This window comes from Felis catus, chromosome A1 (genome assembly GCF_018350175.1).
Source record: "Felis catus isolate Fca126 chromosome A1, F.catus_Fca126_mat1.0, whole genome shotgun sequence".
Lineage (NCBI taxonomy): Eukaryota > Metazoa > Chordata > Mammalia > Carnivora > Felidae > Felis > Felis catus.
The window spans coordinates 124,086,297-124,108,876 of record NC_058368.1 but is presented as its reverse complement, the minus strand read 5'-3'; the positions used below and the strand labels follow the sequence as shown (position 1 = coordinate 124,108,876).

Here is a 22,580-nt window from a genome sequence, read left to right as displayed (position 1 = left end):
CTTATCTACTCTACACTCCCCTCAACCCAGAAGTGACCAGTAGAAAGCATCTTTCATTTTCCTTGAATACTACAAACATTCTCATCCTAAGTCTCTCTCTCTGAAGATATGCAATTTTTTTTCTGGTTTTAAAAGTAGTATATGCTCATTCTAAAAAAATCTTTTTAATATAGAAAAATACAAAGAAAAAGTTTAAATCATCCATAATGCCATCAACCTCAGAGATAGCCATTATAACTTTCTGGTGTATTTCCAGGCTTTTTTCTATGTAAGTATTTGTATATTTTTAAGCAAATTTTCTATTATGCTAAATAAAACTTTCATCTTTTTAAATCACACTGTGTAATCAGCGTATACCCACTTGCATTAAAAATTCTTCTAAACAATGACTTCAATAAGGTTGTAGGATATAAAATTAATATACAGGAATCTGTTGCATTCCTATACATAAGTAATGAAGGAGGAAATACACTTGCATCAATAAGAATAAAATGCCTAGGAATAAATTTAAACAAGGACATGAAAGACCTGTACTCTGAAAACTAGAAGACATTAATAAAAGAAATTGAGACAACACAAACAAATGAAAAGATATATACCATGCTCATGGATTGGAAGAATTAAAAATTAAAAAAAATTTTTTTATGTTTATTTATTTTTGACAGGGAGAGAGAGAGACAGAGCATGAGTGGGAGAGGGGCAGAGGCAGAGGGAGACAAAGAATCTGAAACAGGCTCCAGGCTCTAGGCTCTGAGCTGTCAGCACAGAGCCTGACACGGGGCTTGAACTCACAGACCATGAGATTATGACCTGAGCTGAAGTCGGATGCTCAACCCAGCCACCCAGGCACCCCAAGAACTAAAAATTTGTAAATGTCTATACCACCCAAAGCAATTTACAGATTCCAGAATTAAAAAGATAATAATACTAAAATGTGTATGGAACCACAAAAGACCCCAAATAATGAAAGTAATCTTGAGAAACAAAAATAAAGCTGAAAGTATCACAATCCAAGATTTCAAGCTGTGCTGACATAAAAATAGACACAAAGATCAGTGGAACAGGACTGAGAGTCCAGAAATAAGCATAAACTTATATCATCAATTAATATCAGACAAAGGAGGCAAGAATATACAATGGGGATAAAAGAGTCTCTTCAGTAAATGGTGTTGAGAAAACTTGACAGTTTTATGTAAAAGAATGAAAATGAACCACTTTCTCAAACCATGTACAAAAATAAGCTCAAAATGGATTAAAAACTTAAATGTGAGGCCTGAAACCATAAAACTCCTAAAGAAAATATAGTCAGCAATCTCTTTGACATCAGCCTTAGAAACATTTTTTTGGATAGGTCTCCTCAGGCAAGTAAAACAAAAGCAAAAATACACTATTGGGACCTCATCAAAATAAAAAGCTTTTGCACAGTGAAGGAAATCATCAGCAAAATGAAAAGGAAATTTACTGAATGGGAGAAGGTATCTGCAAATGATATATTCAATAAGGGGTTAAAATCCAAAATATATAAAGAACTCATACAATTCAACACCAAGAAAATCACAGTCTGAATTTTAAAATGGACAGAGGACCTGAATAGACATTTTCCAAAGACAAATAGATAGCTAAGAGGTACATGTAGAGATGCTCAACATCACTAATAATCAGAGAAAACCACAATGAGATATTACCTCATACCAATCACAATGGCTAGTAACAAAAAGACAACAAACAGTAAGCACGGGTAAAGATGTGGAGAATAAGGAACTCTTATGCATACTCATAACCCTTGGTATATTCATGACACATATGTACTATATCCTTAAGCTTTGAGTCTACTTTTGTGTCTGTATCTCTTTCAAGAAAAAAAAGGGGGGTATCTTTTAATAAAAGAGTATATAAGAATAAAAAATAATACTTACTTATAGCATCTAAGCTCCAATGTGTTATATCAGATTTAATTATACCATCTGCATTTTGAGCTTCCACTTGAATGGTGTAATTATCTGGGTTTGTTATTGTTGGAGGAAGAAAGGAGCAAAAAGTATGATTTCCTCTTGTAGAATTATCACTTGGACAAATATCACTTTTATATCCATAAGAGCTTTGAAGGAAAAAGCAGTTCAACATGAGTTTAGTACAGCAGTTTGGAAACAAAGCCATACTTAATATATTAAGCATGTATTTGTTAGTTTTACTTTGGGTTTCTCTTGAAGACTATATCGTTCGGAACAGAGTGCTCCTCCCCAAATACCTTCCTCATCACTTCCAAGGAGAGTTCCAAGTTACCCGCTTCTTGTCTGAGATGTTATGAGACATGGAGACTTGCTTGAAACTCTTTACATCCATCAGAAACTATACTTGTATTTCCTATTGGTAAGAAATACTGAATAGGCCCTTGAAAACCCCAAATTCTAGTCTTGGGAAGTTATTCTAAAAAGAAAATTAAAATCAAAGAGGATTTATTAAATAAAGTATGGTGGATACATAATTAATTAATTATTAATTAAATAAAGTATGGTGGATACATAAGTAGAATTTTAAATAGTTTTTAATATATCTATAGTTATTGATATGGAAAGATGGCCATCTCTACTGGTGGTAAAAAAAATATGCATATTATATGCAGAATAATCAAATTTATATAAACTTATATATTTATATAACTGTTCTTACAGATGTCTGGAAAGGTGCTCAGCAAAATGTAAAGCTGTTACCTTTGGTGATGAAATTTCAAGCGATTTTTTTTTTTACATTCTTTACATTTTTCAAATTGAATTTTCTACCATTGGCATACACTATTTTCAGAAAACCCATGAAAATTATTTTCCTGATAGAAAGATATCTATCTATCCCAGATAGATAACTTAAATCCTATCAAACTATAACTTAATGAAGACAAATACAAAGACTGATAGGTATCAGATGGGTAGGTATAGATATAGTCCCACAGCTCTAGGGATTATGTAGGAGTTGAAGTCGGCAGAAAACAGAAAAAAACCCCACCTTACACGGTCCCAGTGTTGGCTGGGGCTGGGAGCAAAGGAGCTTAGATGTATAGAATCGTGGAATTTTGAAAATAGAAAGGAGTTTAAAGTTTTTCTATAGTTGTACAGTGCAAAAAAAAATGGCCTCCAGAATAATGTTGAGTCATGGTTACATCACAAACTCTGGAAAAAGATCAGGTTTGAATTCTGTGCCTTGGGCAAGTTTCCTAGCCTCTCCTTGCCTGAGTTTTCCCATCTAAAATGAGAATAGTAATATACCTATAGTATAGCACTGTTATGAGGATGAAATGAGCTAATATGCATTAAGTGCTTTTAAAAGTTCAGCCACTTATTCTAAAGATGAGATGTTACTATCATTGTTATTAGTACTATCACTGTAGTTGAATATTTTGCATTTATTCATGCTGTAACCTTGGAGACATATCCTTTTCTTCCCTTTCCTGCATCTTTAGAGCTCCTTCACATCTCAGTTCAAAAGTCACTACCTCCATAAAGGCATCCCAACTCCTTACTCTTCCCCAGGGAAAAATCTATTCCTATCATTCCTGAGCATCAGTAAGGTTTTTTTCTTCATACCACTGACCCACCATCGTCTGCTCTCAGAGTTGATCACCCACAAGAAACCTTCCCATTCTACCCGGAAAAAAGATTTTTGGTGATAAACTTACAAAGGTACAAGCTAGTATGGGAGTCCTGGAGAGCCCAGAAGACCTGAGACCATGGACAGAGACTGTACACAGGCCTAAGGACACCCAGGCATTTACTCTTTCTACATGACCAGCTCATGAACATAATGACAATCCATAGGGAGTGATAGAAGGGGGTGGGAGGAGTGACTCCTTATAACAAAAAAATAAGAGTACGCTTATTGAGGTTTCCAGATTTTCATTTTACTGATACTTTCTATTCAACACTGGACCTAGAACTACAGTCTAGGAGAATATAAGTCATTTGTACCATGGATTATTGGGTCTTTATCATTCTTATTTTCAGAAGCAGGGCTCAGCAAACTAGGCCTACAGGCCCAATACAGCCCACCACCTATTCTTGATTGGCCCAAAGGCTAAGAACAGGTTTGACATTGTTAAATGGTTGGGGAAAATATATAAAAAGAAAAATACTTTGTGGCATGTGAAAAGTATATGAAATTCAAATTTCAGGATCCATAAATAAGGTTTAATTGGACAACAGTGAGGTCCATTGGTTTACATATTGTCTATGGCAACTTTCCTGCTACAGAAATAGTGTTAAATAGTTTGACAGAGATCCATCTCCCTCTAAGCCTAAAATATCTACTATCTGTCCCTTTATAGAAAAAGTTTGCTGACCTCTGTGTTAAATCATCTCTCTGATATACTCATTGATATATGAGTACTGCAAGGAATAGTGCTTGCTTTTTTCAATTTCTTCTACTGTAAAGCATAAAGTGGATTTCCCCTACAACACTAGTTACCAATTTCCAAGGAGTGGGGAAAAAAGAGTATAAATGAGATCTTATATTTAAAAACAAAACAAAACAAAACAAAAACTTGGAAGTATAGACTCTTTTTGGAATGGAAAAGATAATCTTTCAATATTTCCCAATGTGGGCATCCTTATTCTTAGGGGAACATGAAGTCCACAAAGGGTTTCATGAACTATTTTCAAAATTTCAAAAAAGTGGGGCGCCTGGGTGGCGCAGTCGGTTAAGCGTCCGACTTCAGCAGGTCACGATCTCGCGGTCCGTGAGTTCGAGCCCCGTGTCGGGCTCTGGGCTGATGGCTCAGAGCCTGGAGCCTGTTTCCGATTCTGTGTCTCCCTCTCTCTCTGCCCCTCCCCCGTTCATGCTCTGTCTCTCTCTGTCCCCAAAAAAATAAATAAACGTTGAAAAAATTTTTTCAAAAAAGAACCCATGCATAAACTTGCTAAAACATCTAGCTTTTGGCTAGAATAATAATAAAAATTTTATAATTTTTATTCTAATAGGATTAGGATAAAAAGGGATGCTTGAGGTAGTAAGAAATTGGGGAAGCACTGTCCTGGTGGAATACTGTTTAACAGAGGTCACATAGCAAATTAGTGTAAATCTCCCTCTTAGTTCTGGGTTTACAACCATACTTATTAACATTGCATCCATGAAAAAGGAACAGTTTTAGGACACATTCTGGAAAGAGGAAGAACACAGCTGAATATAGTAAATAAGCAGATTTTTCCACTCTGCTTATAAGTGGTGAGTGCTCTGAGCCAATCCAGTGCCTCTGAGAAGAGGCCATCATGTGGCTATAGCTCCCCTCCCTCCATAGTTGCAGCTCCTGTCAGTATGGCTGGAAGCAGCCAAGGTGTCATCCCAGCCATCAGAGGCTATGGGAGTCACCCAGAAGCTATAATGAGGAGAACATTTCACTTCAGAAGTGACTTGAATCATGAGAGAACCAGGAGCCTCTGCCTCCTACCTTTACTCCCACTGATAGCACACAAGCTCCGGTACTTACTAAGTTCTCTTTACTTTGTACCACGTATAACTGGCTTCTTTCTCTGGACTCCAGGTGCAAGTAAAATTCTCTTCATAGTAGAAAACACAGGAAATGTTCTCAGGTTTAGCTGGCAAAACTAAATAAATAAACACATATATGCATACATACATACACACAATCATTTCATGAAACTAGGTGGATCAAAAACTGGACTGTTTTGGTTAGTTGATACATAATATAGATTCTCCTAATCAAGGCAAAGGAAAGAATCTAACTCCATCTCTTCAATTACTCCTTTATCTTAAAGAACTAGATTTATACTTTTCAAAAAGCACTTTTTACATTCTTACTCAAAAGCAACATTTGAGAAGCAAAAATTGTATTAAGACACCAGGCAAATATAAAGTGTTAGTGAAGTGCTAAGTAAAGCATCAAATGATGGAACCAGTCTGGGTAACTGGGAAATGGAAGACATGTGGAGAAGAAAAAAACACAAAATGTTCAGCTATGCCACACTTCAACTTTATGTATCAATAGTTTTTCATCAGAAGATTACATTAATAGAGAAAATTTCTGAAATATTTTACATGTATTTCCATAGTTTATAAATTCTGCTCCCTGTAGTTTCTCACCCAATAACACCTATCTTTCCATAGAGAAAGAAGATACCATCTAGAATACAGATCTAGACCCTGAAAAGGTCCAGAGACAGAATCCATGGGTACATGAACTTAAATGGGAAAAAGGTTTTATCTTGATTTTTCACTAACCTTTTGTTGAAATTAATAATTTTCTTCCCCCATGAATGTGGTCAACAACCTACTTGTGAATTTGTCACCATTAAAAGTCAGGGTATTTTCATTTATATTTCAGTTGTTGCAAATATCTTGAAATATCAAATACTATTGTTACTATTACTACACTAAAGTAATTATTAGGCCTTCCCATTTAATGTATTGATAAATAAGGACAGGGGCACCTGGGTGGCTCAGTCAGTTAAATGTCCAACTTCAGGTCAGGTTATGATCTCATAGTTTCTGAGTTCAAGCCCCACTTCAGACTCTGTGCTGACAGCTCAGATCCCTAAGCCTGCTTCAGATTCTGTGTTTCCCTCTCTCTGCCTCTCCCCCACTCATGCTCTGTCTCTCTCTGAAAAATAAACATTAAAAAAATTTAAGAAACACACATATTACTGTCACAAATTTGTTTCCTTAATACTTTGATAACATCATTTCAGTATATTTGAGTTTCTTTGTAATCACATGTATATTATTTATACACTTACAAATATTATTTTGAGAAGTGGTCCAGAGGTTTCACCAGAAGACCAAGGGGTTAATCATACACACTCATGCATGCACATATACACACCCATAATTAAGAACTAAAGGCAATTTTCAACTAAGGGCAATGTTCAGTTCTGAGATTCAAACTAACTTCCTTTTGAGACTTTGGCAAAACCATAGTCTTAAGAAGCAGGCATTTTTGAGAAAGGAAGACAACTTAGGTTACCTTTGTGTATCAAAGTAAAGCTACAGTGCATCTAGAAAGGAAGTCTCTACCAGACAAGAAATGGGAAAAAGCCCATCACTTCTGGCAAGTAAAATATTGAAGGGGAATATGTGGGGAGATAATGGAAGTAAGGTAGAGCAAAGAGCTCAGATGTCAGTGTTCTTGGTGGAACAGTACAAACACACAGATGGGTCTGTAAAACAGGTCAATGGGGCTGGTGACATACTTCATCAGACACAGCCTGGTGCAGGTCACAAGGCTTTAGTCTAAAAGAAGCCTCATGTTCCACTCAGCATCAACTCCAGCATAATGCAGAACACTATACTGGCAGAGTGTGGGCTGAGGGTAGCTCTTTAGATAAGCTCCATACAGGCAAGTACAGCAGGCAGGAATCCAGAAATCCCTGGTGCCTCAGGTGGAGGGTGGGTATAGATGTGTGACACTGGTCCAGGCCTGGGATTCAGTGGAAGTTCTGTGCACAGGGGACTTCAGGACCACAGGAAAGCAAATAGAACATGAACTTCAGGAATAGGTGCGAGTATGATGTCCCAAAGTGCAGGCAAAGCCAGCTATCTTGCAGCAAATAGCAGACAATGCATGAGACCAAAGCAGAAAGTCCAGAGAAGACCAGAAGGCAACACAAAGGTTTGCTTACATGGATGCACAAGCTCTTGCCCACGGCTCTGCATTCATATAAACCCTGCTCATATACCTAGATACTATCTTATAGAGGAGCAGGAGAAAGGTAGGAACTCTGAAACATGGGCATTTACCCCAGAGAGTGGATTAGCTAAAGGACTGTAAACCAGAAGGAACAGCCAATGTTAACAAATAAGAGTGCTACCCAGCCCCACCCCTTCCTCAACCCTGCCTGGCTTTCCAGGGGAGAAGGAACTTTTTAGAACTGATCAGATTGATCATAGACTATAAGGATATTATATTTTCTCTGTACACCTAACTAATACTGTATTTACTATATTAGTATTACCTAACTAATTCTGTATCTCTGTCAAAGGTATTACCTTCTAACAAAAAGGCAGTGGTAAAGGGTTCCAGAATGCAGGACATTCACTGTTCTGTTTAGGTTTAGGATTTTTGAATTTGTGTATATATTCATATATTTTTTCTATGAAATGAGCATTGCCCACATGGTAAAGTAGCCCCTAGGAATGATAAACAAGAATGAGGGAGAGCTAAGTGCCTACACATTGTGTCAATGCTTCCAGCTCTTTCTTGAGAAGCTGCCTTCCTCTGAATCCTGCACGTGAACCCAATCCCTGAAGCACCCACTAGTCAGCAGTGACATCAAAGATTTTCTATCTCGTGCTGCTGGGAAGATGGCAGCATAGGAGTACCCTAAGCTCACCTCTTTCCATGGATAAAACTAGATAAAACACCTAGAAAAAGACCCAAAGATTTATAGAACAAACCCCACAACCAAAGGTAGAGAAGAGACCACATTGAAGAAAGTGGACATGCGATTTGAGACCTACAGGGACTGTGGCCATCAGACAGGAGCAAGCTGGAAGCATGGTGAAAGGCAAGAAAAAGACAATCAAGACAATCATTTGGCTTTGAAAACAAGAGGAGCCTAATTTCATGAGTTTTTGCAAAGAGTGGGACTTAAAGCCTAGAATTCTTAAAATAAGGTGTTCAGCTCTGGAAGAGCTCTGCTAGCATTAGGAAGCTGAGTCCCCACCCTTGAAGATGCAATTTGACTAGCAGCCTGAGCAGATACAGTGTAGAACCACAAGTTTGAAAAACACTGGGTGGCAAAGAGGAGGGAGAATGATTTACTCATTACAGAGCATGTTCTGAAGAGATAGGGATCTCAGAAAGACTCCTCCAGGAACAAAGGAGCTGGAAGACACCATTTCCCATCCCCACCCCCCAGCATAAACACATAGGCACATGTGGGAACCAGCTTTGCCCACACTTGCTACCTAACGTGCTACTGCCAACACCCCCGGCCCCATCCTTCACTGGATCTGGCATTTCCAGTCACGCTTGCCTCAGTCTCAGCACCGCAGAGCCTCTCTCCCAGATGATCAGTGCAAATCTCACCAACATTGCAACTCTTGACCTGTGCCTTTTTAGAGCCTTGGTCTTGGTAGCAGCAGACTCTGCAGAAGTCTGAGGTGCACTTTGTTAAAAGTGCAAGACCCACCCATGCACCATTTGTCCATTTACTTAGGCTAGCCAGTACTAACAGCAGAAGCTCCAGGTCTCAATTAGCAAGTAAACCAGCATTTACCTTGAATAAATGCAGGCCACACCTGCCAGGGACCAAGTACTTCCCACAGTAGGCAAAAAGAGCCACTACAGACAACTAAACTAAAGGGAAAAGATACAAGAACACAGCAAAGCACATACAACACACACAAGAGAAACTATCTGAAGTGACAGGCCCTGGGAAGCAGGGGACACTGCACTACAGGATACTTAAGGACTTCTTCTTTTTAAGTTCACTACCTTCAAGAGCAGAAGACATAGTTGACTTACCTAACACAGAGAAACATATACAGAGAATTACAAAAAAAATCAGGAGACAGAGAAATATATCCCAAGCACAGGAATAGGACCAAATCACAGCAAGAGACCTAAGCAAAACAGACATGAGTAATAAGCCTGACAGAGAATTTAAATTTAAAGTAAGGATCATAAAGATATTCACTGGACTGGGGAAAAGAGTAGAGGACATCAGTGAGACACTTGACAAAGAGATAAAAAAGAATCAGAGATGAAGGACACAATAAATAAATTAAAAATACACTTGATGGAATAAAGAGCAGGCTAAATGAAACAGAGGAACAAATTAATGACCTGGAAGACAAAGTAATGGAAAGTAACCAAGCTGAGCAAACGAGAGGAAAAAAAATCATACATATTGAGAATAGTCTTAGGGAACTCAGTGACTCCATTATATCTGATAACACAGACATTATGGCGATCCCAGAGAAAGAAGAGAGAAAAAAGGGGGCAAAAGCTTACTTGAAGAAATAATAGCTGAAAATATTCCTAACCTGGGGAAGGAAATATATATCCAGATACAGGAGTCAGAGACCCCCAAAAAATCAACCCAAGGAGGTCTACACAAAGACACATTCTAATTAAAATGGTAAAAATTAGTGGTGAAGAAAAAAATCTTAAAAGCAGCAAGAGAAAAGAAGACAGTTACATACAAGGGAAACCCTATCAGGATATCAGCAGATTTTTCATCAGAAACTTTGCAGACCAGAAGGGCATGGCATTATATATTCAAAGTGCTGAAAGGGAAAAATTTGCAGCCAACAATACTCTAGCCAGCAAGACTATCATTCAGAATATAAGGAGAGATAAAGAGTTTCAGTTTCAGACACAAAAGCCAAGGCGTTCATGACTACTAAACCAGCCCTGCAAGAAATATTAAGGGGGACTCTGTGAGTAGAAAGGAAAGACCATAAATGAGAGTGTGAAAAAGAAGTACATCTGTAAAAATCAATGAAAGGTTTTTTTCACAAAGGATTCACAAAATAAAAGGATGTAAAATATGATACCATATACCTAAAACATGGGGGAAAGGAGTAAAAAATGGGTTCAAACTTAAGCAACCATCAACTTAATACAGACTGCTCTATGCATTAGATGTTATGTACAAATCTATGATAACTACAAATTTAAAAAACAGTAATATATATGCCCAGAATAAAGAGGAAGGTATACAAGTATATCACCAAGAAAACCAGCAAACCACAAAAAAGAGCAAGAGACAAAAGGATCAGAGAAAAACCATAGAAACAACCACAAAACAAGTAACAAAATAGCAATAAATAACATACAGATCAATAATTACTTTGAATGTAAATAGACTAAATGCTCCAATCAAAAGACACACAGTGACAGAATGGATTAATAAAAACAAGATCCATCTATATGCTGCCTACTAGAGACTAATTTCAGACCTGAAGATATCTACAGACTGCAAGTGAGGGAATAGAGAAACATTTATCATGCAGATGGGTGTCAAAAGAAAGGTGGAGTAGCAATACTTATATCAGACAAAATAGACTTTATTTTTTTTTAATGTTTACTTATTTTTGAGACAGAGAGAAACAGAGCATGAACGGGGGAGGGTCAGAGAGAGAGGGAGACACAGAATCTGAAGCAGGCTCCAGGCTCCAAGCTGTCAGCACAGAGCCTGATGTGGGGCTCGAACTCACAGACCATGAGATCATGACCTGAGCTGGAGTCAGAAGCTCAGTCGACTGAGCCACCCAGGCACCCCCAGACAAAATAGACTTTAAAACAAAGACTGTAACAAAGGACAAAGACGGACACTATATAATTACAAAGGGGACAATCTAATAAGAATATATAACAGTCGTAAGTGTTTATGCACTCAATATGGTAGCAACCAAATACATAAAACAGTTAACAACAAACATAAAGAAAATAATCAATAGTAATACAGTAATAGTAAGGGACTTTAAAGTCCCATGTACATCAATAAAGAGATCATCTACACAGAAAATCAACAAGGGAACATCAGCTTTGAATGACACATTGGACCAGCTGAATCTGACAGATATATTCAGAACGCCCATCCTAAAACATCAGTATCCACATTCTTTTCAAATTCATATGGAACATTCTGCAGACTAGATCCCATATTAGGTCACAAGGCAAGTCACGACAAATTCAAAAAGATCAAAGTCATAGCATGTATCTTTTCTGACTGCAACACTATAAAACTAGAAATCAACCACAGGAAAAAATCTGGAAAGACCACAAATGCATAGAGGTTAGATAATATGCTACTAAACAATGAACGCATCAAACAAGAAATCAAAGAAGAAATAAAATTTAGATGGAAACAAATGAAAATGAAAACAGAATAGTCTAAATCTTTGGGATTCAGCAAAATGGGTTCTAAGAGGAAAATTTATGGTAATATAGGCCTATATCAAGAAGCAAGAAAAGTCTCAAGTAAACAACCTAACCTTACATGTAAAGGAGTTAGAAAAAAACAACAAACAAAACTTAAAACCAGCAGAAGGAAGGAAATAATAAAGATTAGAGCAGAAATAAATGTTACAGAAACTACAAAAAATAATAGAACAGATCAATGAGCAGGAGTTGGTTCTTTGAAAAAAATCAATAAAATTGATAAGCCTCTAGGTCATCAAAAAAAAAAAAACTCATGAGAGAGAGAACTCAAATAAACAAAATCAAAAATGAAAGAGGAGAAATAACAACCAACACTACAGAAATACAAACAACTGTAAGAGAATGTTACAAAAAATTATATGCCAAGAAACTGGACAACCTAGAAGAAATGGATAAATTACTAGAAATATATAACCTACCAAAACTGAAACAGGGAGAAATAGAAACTTTGAACAGATCCATTACTAGAAAGGAACTTGAATCAGTAATCAAAACACTCCCAACAGAGGCGCCTGAGGTGACTCAGTGGAGTTAAGCATCCCACTCAATTTCAGCTCAGGTCATGAGGTCATGATTTCATGGTTCATACAATGGTGACTTGCATCAAGGTCAGGAAGCCTGCTTGAGATTCATATTCATTCATTCATTCATTCATTCATTCTCTCTCTCTCTCTCTCTCTCTCTCTCTCTCCCCCCCCTTCCTGCCCCCAACTCATGCTCTCTTTCTCTAAAATAATAAATAAAATAAAATAAAGTAAAATAAAATAGTTAACACCCATTCTTCTCAAACTATTCCAAAAAACAGAAGAGGAAGGAAACTTCCAAATTCATTCTATGAAGCCAGCATTACCCAGATACCAAAACCAGTTCAAGACTGCACCAAAAAAAAGAGAAGTATATAGGCCAGTACCTCTGATGAACATAGATGCAAAAAACCTCAACAAAGTACCAGTAAACTGAATCCAATGATAAATTTTTAAAAAGTCATTCATCATGATACAGTGAGATTCCTGGTTTGCAAAGGTGGTTCAACATTTGTAAATCAATCAATGTGATACATCAGATCATTAAGAGAAAGGATAAAAACCATATGATTATTTCAGTAGATGCAAAAAAGCATTTGACAAAATACAACACCCATTAATGATAGAAATCTTCAACAGAGTAGATCTAGAGGGAACATAGTTCAACTTAATAAGAGCCATATATGAAAAACCCACAGCTAACATCATACTCAAGGGGAAGAAATGAGAGCTTTTCCCTAACATCAGGAACAAGATAAGAATGTCCACTCTAACCACTTCTATTCATCACAGTGCCAAAAGTCCTAGCCACAGCAATCAGACAACAAAAAGAAATAAAAGGCATCCATATTGGTAAGGAAGAAGTAAAACTTTCACATTTGCAGATGACATCACACAGAAAACCCTCAAGACTCCACCAAAATCTACTAGAATTGATAGTAAACACTTAGGATACAAAATCAACATATAAAATTTGTTACATTTCTATATACTAAATAATGAACCAACAGATTAACAGAGTAAGAAAGCAACCCTATTAACCAGTGCTCAAAAAAATAATAAAGTACCTAATAATAAACTTAACCAAAGGGGTGAAAGACCTGAACTCTGAAAGCTATAAAACAATGATGAAAGAAATTGAAGATGACACAAAGAAGCAGAAAGATATTCAATACTTGTGGATCAAAGAACAAATATTGTTAAAATGTCTATAGCACCCAAAGCAATCTACACATTTAATGCAATCCCTATCAAAATACCAACAAATTTTTTCACAGAACTAGAACAAATAATCCTAGAATTTATATGGAACCACAAAAACAAACAAACAAACAGCCAAAGCAATCTTGAAAAAGAAAAGCAAAGCAGGAGGCATCACAATATCAGACCACAAGTTACATTACAAAGTTGCAGTAATCAAAACAGTATGGTACTGACACAAAAAAAGACATATAGATTAACAAAACAGAAAAGAAAACCCAGAAATAAACCCACAATTATATGGTCAATTATTCCTTGATGAAGCAGAAATGAATATCCAGTAGAAAAAAGACAGCCTCTTCAATAAATGGTGCTGGGAACACTGGACAGCAACGTGCAAAAGAATGAAACTGGACCACCTTCTTACACCATACACACACAAAAAAATTCAAAGTGGTTAGGGGCACCTGGGTGGTTCAGCATCCAACCTTGATTTTGGCTCAGGTTTATCTCACAATTCATAAGTTCGAACCCTGAGTCAGGCTCTGCACTGATAATGTGGAGCCTGCTTGGGATTCTCTCTCCTTTTCTTTCTGGTCCTCTCCTGCTTGTGCTTTCCTTCTTTCAAAATAAATAAATAAACTTTAAAAAATGGATTAAAGACCGGGGCGCCTGGGTGGCACAATCATTTAAGCATCTGACTCTTGATCTCAACTCAGGTCATGATCACACAGTTTGTGAATTTGAGCCCCACATCAGGCTCTGTACTGAAGGTGTGGAGCCTGCTTGGAATTCTGTCTCTCCTTCTATCTGCATCTCCCCAACTTGTGCTCGCTCACTCATGCTCTCTCTCTCTCTCTAAAAACAAGTAAATAAACTTTTAAAAAATGGATTAAAGACCTAAATGTGACACTTGAAATCATAAAAATCCTAGAAGAGAGCACAGGCAATAATTTCTTTGACATCAGCTGTAGCAACATTTTTCTAGATATATCTCCTGAAGGGAAATAAAAGCAAAAATAACTATGGGAACTGCATCAAAATAAAAAGCTTCTTCCCAGTGAAGAAAACAATCAACAAAACTCAAGACAACCCACTGAATGGGAGAAGATATTTGCAAATGACATTTCTGATAAAGGGTTAGTACCCAAAATATATAAAGAACTTATAAAACTCAACAACCAAAACCCAAATAATTAAACTAAAAAATGGTCAGAAGACATGAACAGATATTTCTCCAAAGAAGACATCTAAATGGCTAGCCAACACACAAAATGTTCCTCAACTTCACTCATCATCACACACATCAGAATGGCTAAAAATCAACAGCACAAGAAACAACAGGTGCTGGGGAGGATGTAGAGAAAATGGAACTTTCTTACACCATTGGTGGGAATGCAAACTGGTGCAGCCAGTGTAGAAAACAGTATGGAGGTTCTTCAAAAAGTTAAAAACCGAACTATACTACAATCCAGTAATCATACTACTTGGTATTTACCCAAAAAATATAACAACACTAATTGAAAAGGACACATACATCCCTATGTTTATAGCAGCATTATTTACAATAGCCAAGATGTGAAAGCAGCCCAAATGTCCATCGATAGATGAATGAATAAAGAAGATGAATTATATATATATATAAATATATATATATAAATATTCCACTATATATATAGATATATATGTATATATAGATATATACAGATACAGATATAATAGGATAGATAATGGAATAATATTCAGCCATAAAAAACAATGAAATCTTACCATTTGCAACAATATGGATGGAGCTAGAGAGTATAATGTTAAGCAAAATAAATCAATCAGAGAAAGACAAATACAATATGATCTCATTCATATGTGGAATTTGAAGAACAAAACAAACAAGCAAAGGGAAAAGAGAGAGAGAGAGAGATACAAAGAAATAGACCCTTAGAGAACAAACTGATGATTACCAGAAGGGAGGTGAGGTGGGGGATGGGTGAAATAGGTGAAGAGGATTAAGGAGTTCATTTGTTTTGATGAATACCAGGTGATGTATGGAATTGTTGAATCACTATATTGTACACCTGAAACTAATTTAACACTGTATGCTAATTACATTGGAATTAACATAAAACTTAATCTAGAAAAGATTTTCCATCTTTACTATTTTCATGCTGAAAACCATGACAAAGATGGTGATCTCCAAGTCCAAGGGCTTAAAAAGACCAGCATAACTAGACCTGAACCAACTGCTTCATGGTAAATGGAAATTAGAAGCTAGACCAGTAACACATTCTTCTAAGAGTCCACGCAGCTTGAAAACCTCCATGGAGAATTTCTTGGGTGAGCAATCAGAATACAAACAGATTCACAACTGTCAGTGGAAACAAGCAAAAGCCTATGAGGCAGTGAACCAAAGGTCATCCCATAATATCCCGAGAGGAACAACTTTCACACTGACCAATTCGCTCTGCCTCCGTGACTCAGAGATGATGGCAGGATACACATGTGTGCATTTGTGTATACATGTGGGTCGGTCTTCAATTCTTTGGACAAGTTTGCTTGAAATATTCATTAAATATTAGCTTGCCCTTCACCCTCCATTTCACTTACACCCATTACACTCACTTTTAGCAGGATTTCAAAGTTGAGCCTTTGCTGGAGAACAAGGAAACAAGTTTTTCTCTGTATCCCCAGGATATTCTTTGGTCTTGTGCTAGTCTCATTTTGGCTTCTTATAGTCCTATTTTATTTCCTTCTCATTCTTACTTTGCCTTGCACTGGCTGAATCCAAAGCCAGCCACAAAATCTCATGTAGGAATAAGTCCTTATGATTCAAAACCAACCATGTCAAAACTCAATATCTTTACTTTCCTGGTCATCTTTGAATACCTCTCCTTCATTCCTTCAGAAGCTTTAATTAATATATATAAAAGGCATGGGTCAAAAGGGGAGTCAAACAGCTTGTTCCCATCACCAGAACCATTTGGTTCCCCAGGTATCAGGAAAGTAGAAAGTGGTTTTAAAAATGATTTTCCATTCCATGTGAGCTTTTTAAAGGAGCTACATTTGTCTTGTCCTTACTGCTTGAAATATGGCAAGAAAGCAATATTCTTATATAAATATTGGTATATGAGAAGAAAAAATCCTGTTCCTCCTACCCTCCTATGTTCTGCAGCTGGGTTCTTATAAAATGAGACTAACAAAAGACAGATTAAAAGAGAAAACAGTTGGGGCTCCTGGATGGCTTGGTCGGTTAAGCGTCTGACTTCGGCTCAGGTCATGATCTCACGGTCCGTGAGTTCGAGCCCCGCGTCGGGCTCTGTGCTGACCGCTCAGAGCCTGGAGCCTGTTTCAGATTCTGTGTCTCCCTCTCTCTCTGACCCTCCCCCGTTCATTCTCTGTCTCTCTCTGTCTCAAAAATAAATAAACGTTAAAAAAAAAAAAGAAAGAGAAAACAGTTATTAACATATGCAGTACACATGATGCAGGATAAACCTCAGTGAAGAATAACTCAAAAAGGTGGTTAAATCTTGAGCTCACATAGTATCTTAAAAATACAATAAATTTGTGAAGAGACCAGACAAAGGAAAAGGAATTTAGGTTTTCAAGGGTAGCAAACTGCAGGAAGGTAAATACATGTGGGAAACTAATGGAGTAGGCTTCATTACTGCATTTGTTGATTCTCATCTACCTCCACATCAAAATAATCCCAATGGCATATTTTGGAATGGAGTATTCTGATCCCCTACTCTAGTATTAGAGAAGAGATTTGTGATGAATAAAATATAAGTTCACTAGTATCTTCAGTGTTCATCAATATCTCCCCTTCTTGGACTTATGGTAAGATTTTATTTTCTTGCTCCCTTGAAATTAGCCATGGCCACATGACTTGCTGTGGCCAATGACCTGAGAGGAGCATTTAAGTTTTGGTGTACAATTGTCCTTTCTCTCCTTCCTCTGTTCCTGCACACACTGAAAATCCACACTGATATGACAGTGTCTTAGGATGGTAGAGCCTTCATCACCCTGGGATCCTACTTACCTCTGATGGACATACACAGTTTGCTGTTTTGAATACTAAGATTTGAAGCTTGTTTATTTTTGCAGCATAAACAATTTCCCTGACTAATGTAAAAAAATGGTCTGCTGTGAAAATCCAGGATTCTAAGACTTGGGAGTAGAACTCATTTTATCAGTAGTTTTCTCTCCTCTTTTCATATATCCTCATAACATTCTATCTATGTATTTTAGGTCATTTGAGATTTGTTTTATCACAAATAGGAGGCTGGAAAGAACTGGAAGAAGAAGGAACCAAATCAACAAACAATATTAGGCTTCACTTTTACTTGCTTGCTTTACTTACATTTCCAGCCTCAGTTATCTGGTGTGACCCTGCACATGTCAACTGCTTTTACTTTATGTAATGGAACCACCATGATTCACAGAGCCTATACATCTATCATCCTCCCGTTTCCACATCTTGGCAAACAGGATGCTGATTTTAGGTCTTATTCATGATCTCTAATTAGAATATCAACTCTTCATCTGAAGGCTGCCACAACCTGTGATAGAATAACAAGGGCACTTCACCTCCCTTGTACTTATTACAAAACCCAGGAGTACTGGCAAGTACTCAAGAGTGTTAAGACCTTGAGAAACCAGGAAAGACTAACAAACTGTCACAGACCAGAAGAGACTAGGGAGTTGTGACAATGCAATGCAATATGGTACCCTAAATTCAATCCTGGAACAGAGAGAAAACATTAATAAAAAAAACTAGTGAAATCTAAATAAAGTCTGGAATTTAGTCAGTACTAATGTGTCAGTATCGGTTTCTGAGTTTTGGCAAATGTACTATGGTATAATAAGATATTAATAATGGGGATAGCTGGATGAGGGTTATGTAAGAGCTCTCTGCACTATCTTCACAAGCTTCCTATAAATCTAAATTATTCAAAAACAGAATTTTTATTTTTTAAAAATGGACATCTGAAAGCTAGATTTACCATTGGTACATATCTATCCTTGCCCCACACCTTCAAAAACAATCCACAACTATATTCCTATTTCTCAAAATAACTATTTTCCCTATGTGTATAAAAAGGGAAATATTCATTAACTTCCTCTAAGGGGAATATTCTTGCTTATCAGAGAACTGTCCACATGCAAAAAGAACATTTTTCAAAATTAAAATGTTCCCGATCTCCCTTCTTTCCTATATGCTTATATCACTTAGGTGCTGTTGCAAAGTTAGGTTTTTTTTAATTTTTTTTTAATGTTTTATTTATTTTTGAGACAGGGAGAAACAGAGCATGAACAGGGGAGGGTCAGAGAGATGGAGACACAGAATCTGAAACAGGCTCCAGGCTCTGAGCTGTCAGCACAGAGCCCGAAGCGGGGCTCGAACTCACAGACCACGAGATCATGACCTGAGCCAAAGTCAGCCGCTTAACTGACTGAGCCACCCAGGTGCCCCCAAAGTTAGTGTTTTGAAAAGTGTCTGGTAATAGAAGAAAGGCAGGGCTGATCAGAGATCAAAGGAAGGATAGTGTAGAAGGGAAGTCTGGTGGGAACTGGAGCCAGTTACATAAGACATGGTACAAGTAAAAGGTAATAAGAGAAGAAGCCACAGATAGGAGACAGAAAAAGGTACGTTGAGGGGAAGGGTGAGTTGATAGGAGCCATGATGCACATAATTTGAACTGTAAATTGGGTAACTGGGACCAATTTTTGGTTTCTGAATGGGCCAAAAGAGGTTAGATGACACAGAGAGATAAAGGCCTATGTGTCTATATTGTCTATAATAAACTCCTAAGTACCACGGGAATACCCTAGGGGGCAACAAGGCAGGCCATGGCAAAAGAGAGGCCTGGAAGACATTATCTGCCTCTTGGTCACCTCCAATTACTACGTGTGACGGTATTTATTGTATATGCCTAAATTCATATGTTGAAGCCTAACCCCCAGTACCTCAGAAAGTGACTGTATTTGTAGACAGGGCCTTAAGGAGCTATTAGTTAACAGGAGGCCATTAGGGTAGGCCTTAATCCAATCCAACTGGTGTACTTATAAGAAAAGGAAATTAGGACAAACAAGAGGGATGACCATATGAAGAGGCACCAAGAAGAATGCCATTTATGCCCCAAGGAGAGAGGTGTCAGGACATCAACCCTACAGGCACCTTGATCTTGGACTTTTAGCCTACAAAACTATAAGAAAAAAAAAATTTTGTCATTTAAGCCACCCAGTTTGTAGCTATGACAGCCCTAGCAAAGCGGTACATGACATGATGCCTTCTCTATGTTCCCAGTACCCAATCCCCACTTTTCCTCTCTGGTCTTAATTTGTTTAACATAAGATGCAATCAAACTAACGGATATTACATCTGCAAGGTAGTTTATGAATATCGGGCACATAGTCTTGAGATGGGCCCTTGTAAAAATGCGGTATTTCATCATTTCCCTTTATATCCTTGGAAATTACTGAAAATACTGTGAAAATATATTTTTTTATTTTTGTGTGTGTTTATATGCAACCACTGCTCCTCACACAAAAACTATTCATACAAGAATTTACTACCACTCTAAAACACTGGACGTTGGCCTTTTGGGAGGTCTTATCTCCCTTTGAAAATGTGATAGGCTATCTTGCCAAATTTGCACACACATATGTGTACATCAACATCTACACACCCACCCACACAAATTCAGGGAGGTCACGAATCCCTTGTTCACCCACATGCGCTCATGGTCCAGGAGGCCATTTGCACTCAAATTAACAGTTCTTATCCAAAGAAGTTAAAAATAACTACACAGTCCATAAAAGGGCACAGGTCAACCTACCTGCCAGGCTGAACTTGCAGAGTAGGAGGAGTGTCCACAGTGCATGGGCCCACATCATCCCCAAGTCAATGCAGGCAGGCTGAGGAGAGAACTGAAAACGTCATCAGTCAAAAGTTAGTTTCCTATCTCTTAAACAACTCCATTTCCAATGACAGATTCTGGGGGGTTTCAGGCAGAATCTTTTTTTCATCTTACTATATTTTTGGCCATCATCATATAGATCCTTTCATAGTTACTGCATCAACCCCAGTCAACATTTAATTTGTCCATAATTCATTCTACTATGTAATGTGAAAAGTACACCAGCTACGAAAAATATACTCCAGAAGTAAGTACTCTCGGTTGTATAGATCTGAGACCATCATCTGGTGTCTGCCTCAGGCCCTAAACACAGCAGCCAAATAGAACAACTTACAATTTCCCCAAATTGTCATGGTATTTTACATCCCCACGCTTTGTTCATGTGGTTCCTTCTTCCTACAATGTCCTTTTAGCCTCATTTTTGGCAAACTAATCCCACCTTCCAGACTCATCTCAAGGCTAACCTTCCCTGAACACCTCCCTGAAGCCTCAGATGGAGTTGGCTAGCCATTTCCTCCCTGGACACCAACTCTTCTCCATGCCACTTATACCTTAGCATGTGTCACACAGATTGGTGTTTAACAGTTTACCTGTTGGCTTCTCTACATAGTGCTTTTGAATAGTGAAGCTTCTCTTATTTCTCTTTGAAGCCTAACTACCTAAGTACCTACTTAAGGTAGGCATGGTAGGCATACAATACTGGTAATGGAATTGATTAGGACAAAAAGGCTGCTTCCTTCTTATCTCATCCCACGTGAGATGGTGGAATAATCTAAGGGTCAAGCAAATGTAAAAGCAAGAACTCATTTCAGGAAGAGATAAAGGATGCCACATTTTCATTTGACAGATTATAAGAAAAAAAAGGAGTTCTCAACAAATCATTTGAGAAAAGTTCACAAGCATCATTTCTGGAGAAAACCACAAGGAATAAGATTTTCTCTTACGCGAATCAATTGAAATATCTTACTAATTGAAAATGCCTATGGCAATAAAGCAGAAAGAATCTGGGTCTATAATAATAAAAATACCATCAGGAAACAATGTTTGCTGGTTCCACAATAGCAAATAGTAAACACATGTTACTCAACAGCAGTAGCTATTCTCTCAGGAAATAAATGTTTTGATTTAATGAGCACAAAACAAAGAGAAATTTTACAATTTTTAAATAAAGAATAAATGTGTTCTTTAAAATTAAATGTAATACTAATGGCATTTTTAGTGCCTAATTATTCAGAACATTGTCTTAATTTTCTCCATCTCTTAGCTAGAAGTCACACCTTTATATTAGATCTAAAAGCATTCTGGAAATGGAGGGAGGCCCAACCATGAAAACTGTATTAAAGCTCAAATTCTCAGTAATTGAGTAAATGAATAATTATAGATATTAAAGCTAAAATTGTTATTCTAACATGGGGTTTTATGTTTTTAAAATCTCATCAATGTTAACTGTTGAATATTTTAAAAACAATGGGAATGTTTTTAATGGGAATGAGAATTTATTTGTGAATTTAAAAAGACCCATCTATTATTTGTGAATTTAAAAAGACCCTTTCTGAAAAAAATCAACAGTACTAAATCATGCTCAGAGACAAAGATAGAAAAACTGCAGTAGTTGAAGAGAGGAGCATTCTAGAAGTTGACACTGCCTGCGTTCTAGCTCTGACTCTCCCTTGAATCAGCTGGTGGCCTCTGGCATTGTGTTGTTCATTCATCAATGTCCCAGACACACATCAGATGCTTGGAATAAAAGATCATCCTGCCCCCAATTTCACTCTAGTTCAGTGGCTTTTTTTTAATGTTTATTTCTGAGAGAGACAGAGACAAAGAACATGAGTGGAGGGGCAGAGAGAGAGACAAAGACACAGAAGCCGAAGCAGGTTCCAGGATTTGAGCTGTCAGCACAGAGCCGGATGTGGGGCTCAAACTTGTGAAATGCAAAATCAAGATCTGAGCCGAAGTTGGATGCTTAACCAACTGAGCCACCCAGGTGTCCCTAGTTCAGTGATTTTTTTTTTTTTTAACAAGGAAAGGGAGTCAGAGGGTGGAGAG

General features: G+C 37.4%; 1 protein-coding gene across 3 annotated transcripts in view; it reads right to left on the bottom strand.

Moving 5' to 3' along the window:
* The window catches only part of IL31RA (interleukin 31 receptor A), a 63,178-nt gene that overhangs the window by 35,432 nt on the left and 5,166 nt on the right, over positions 1-22,580 (bottom strand). For all 3 annotated transcript variants that reach the window (XM_045060766.1, XM_045060762.1, XM_019834303.3), the window contains exons 2-4: positions 20,451-20,541; positions 5,474-5,591; positions 1,917-2,098 (exon numbers count right to left, since the gene is read on the bottom strand). In XM_045060766.1, coding sequence (XP_044916701.1) covers positions 1,917-2,098; positions 5,474-5,591; positions 20,451-20,508 — 358 coding nt within the window. In that variant the 5' untranslated portion in view covers positions 20,509-20,541. The remainder of the gene's footprint in view (positions 1-1,916; positions 2,099-5,473; positions 5,592-20,450; positions 20,542-22,580) is intronic.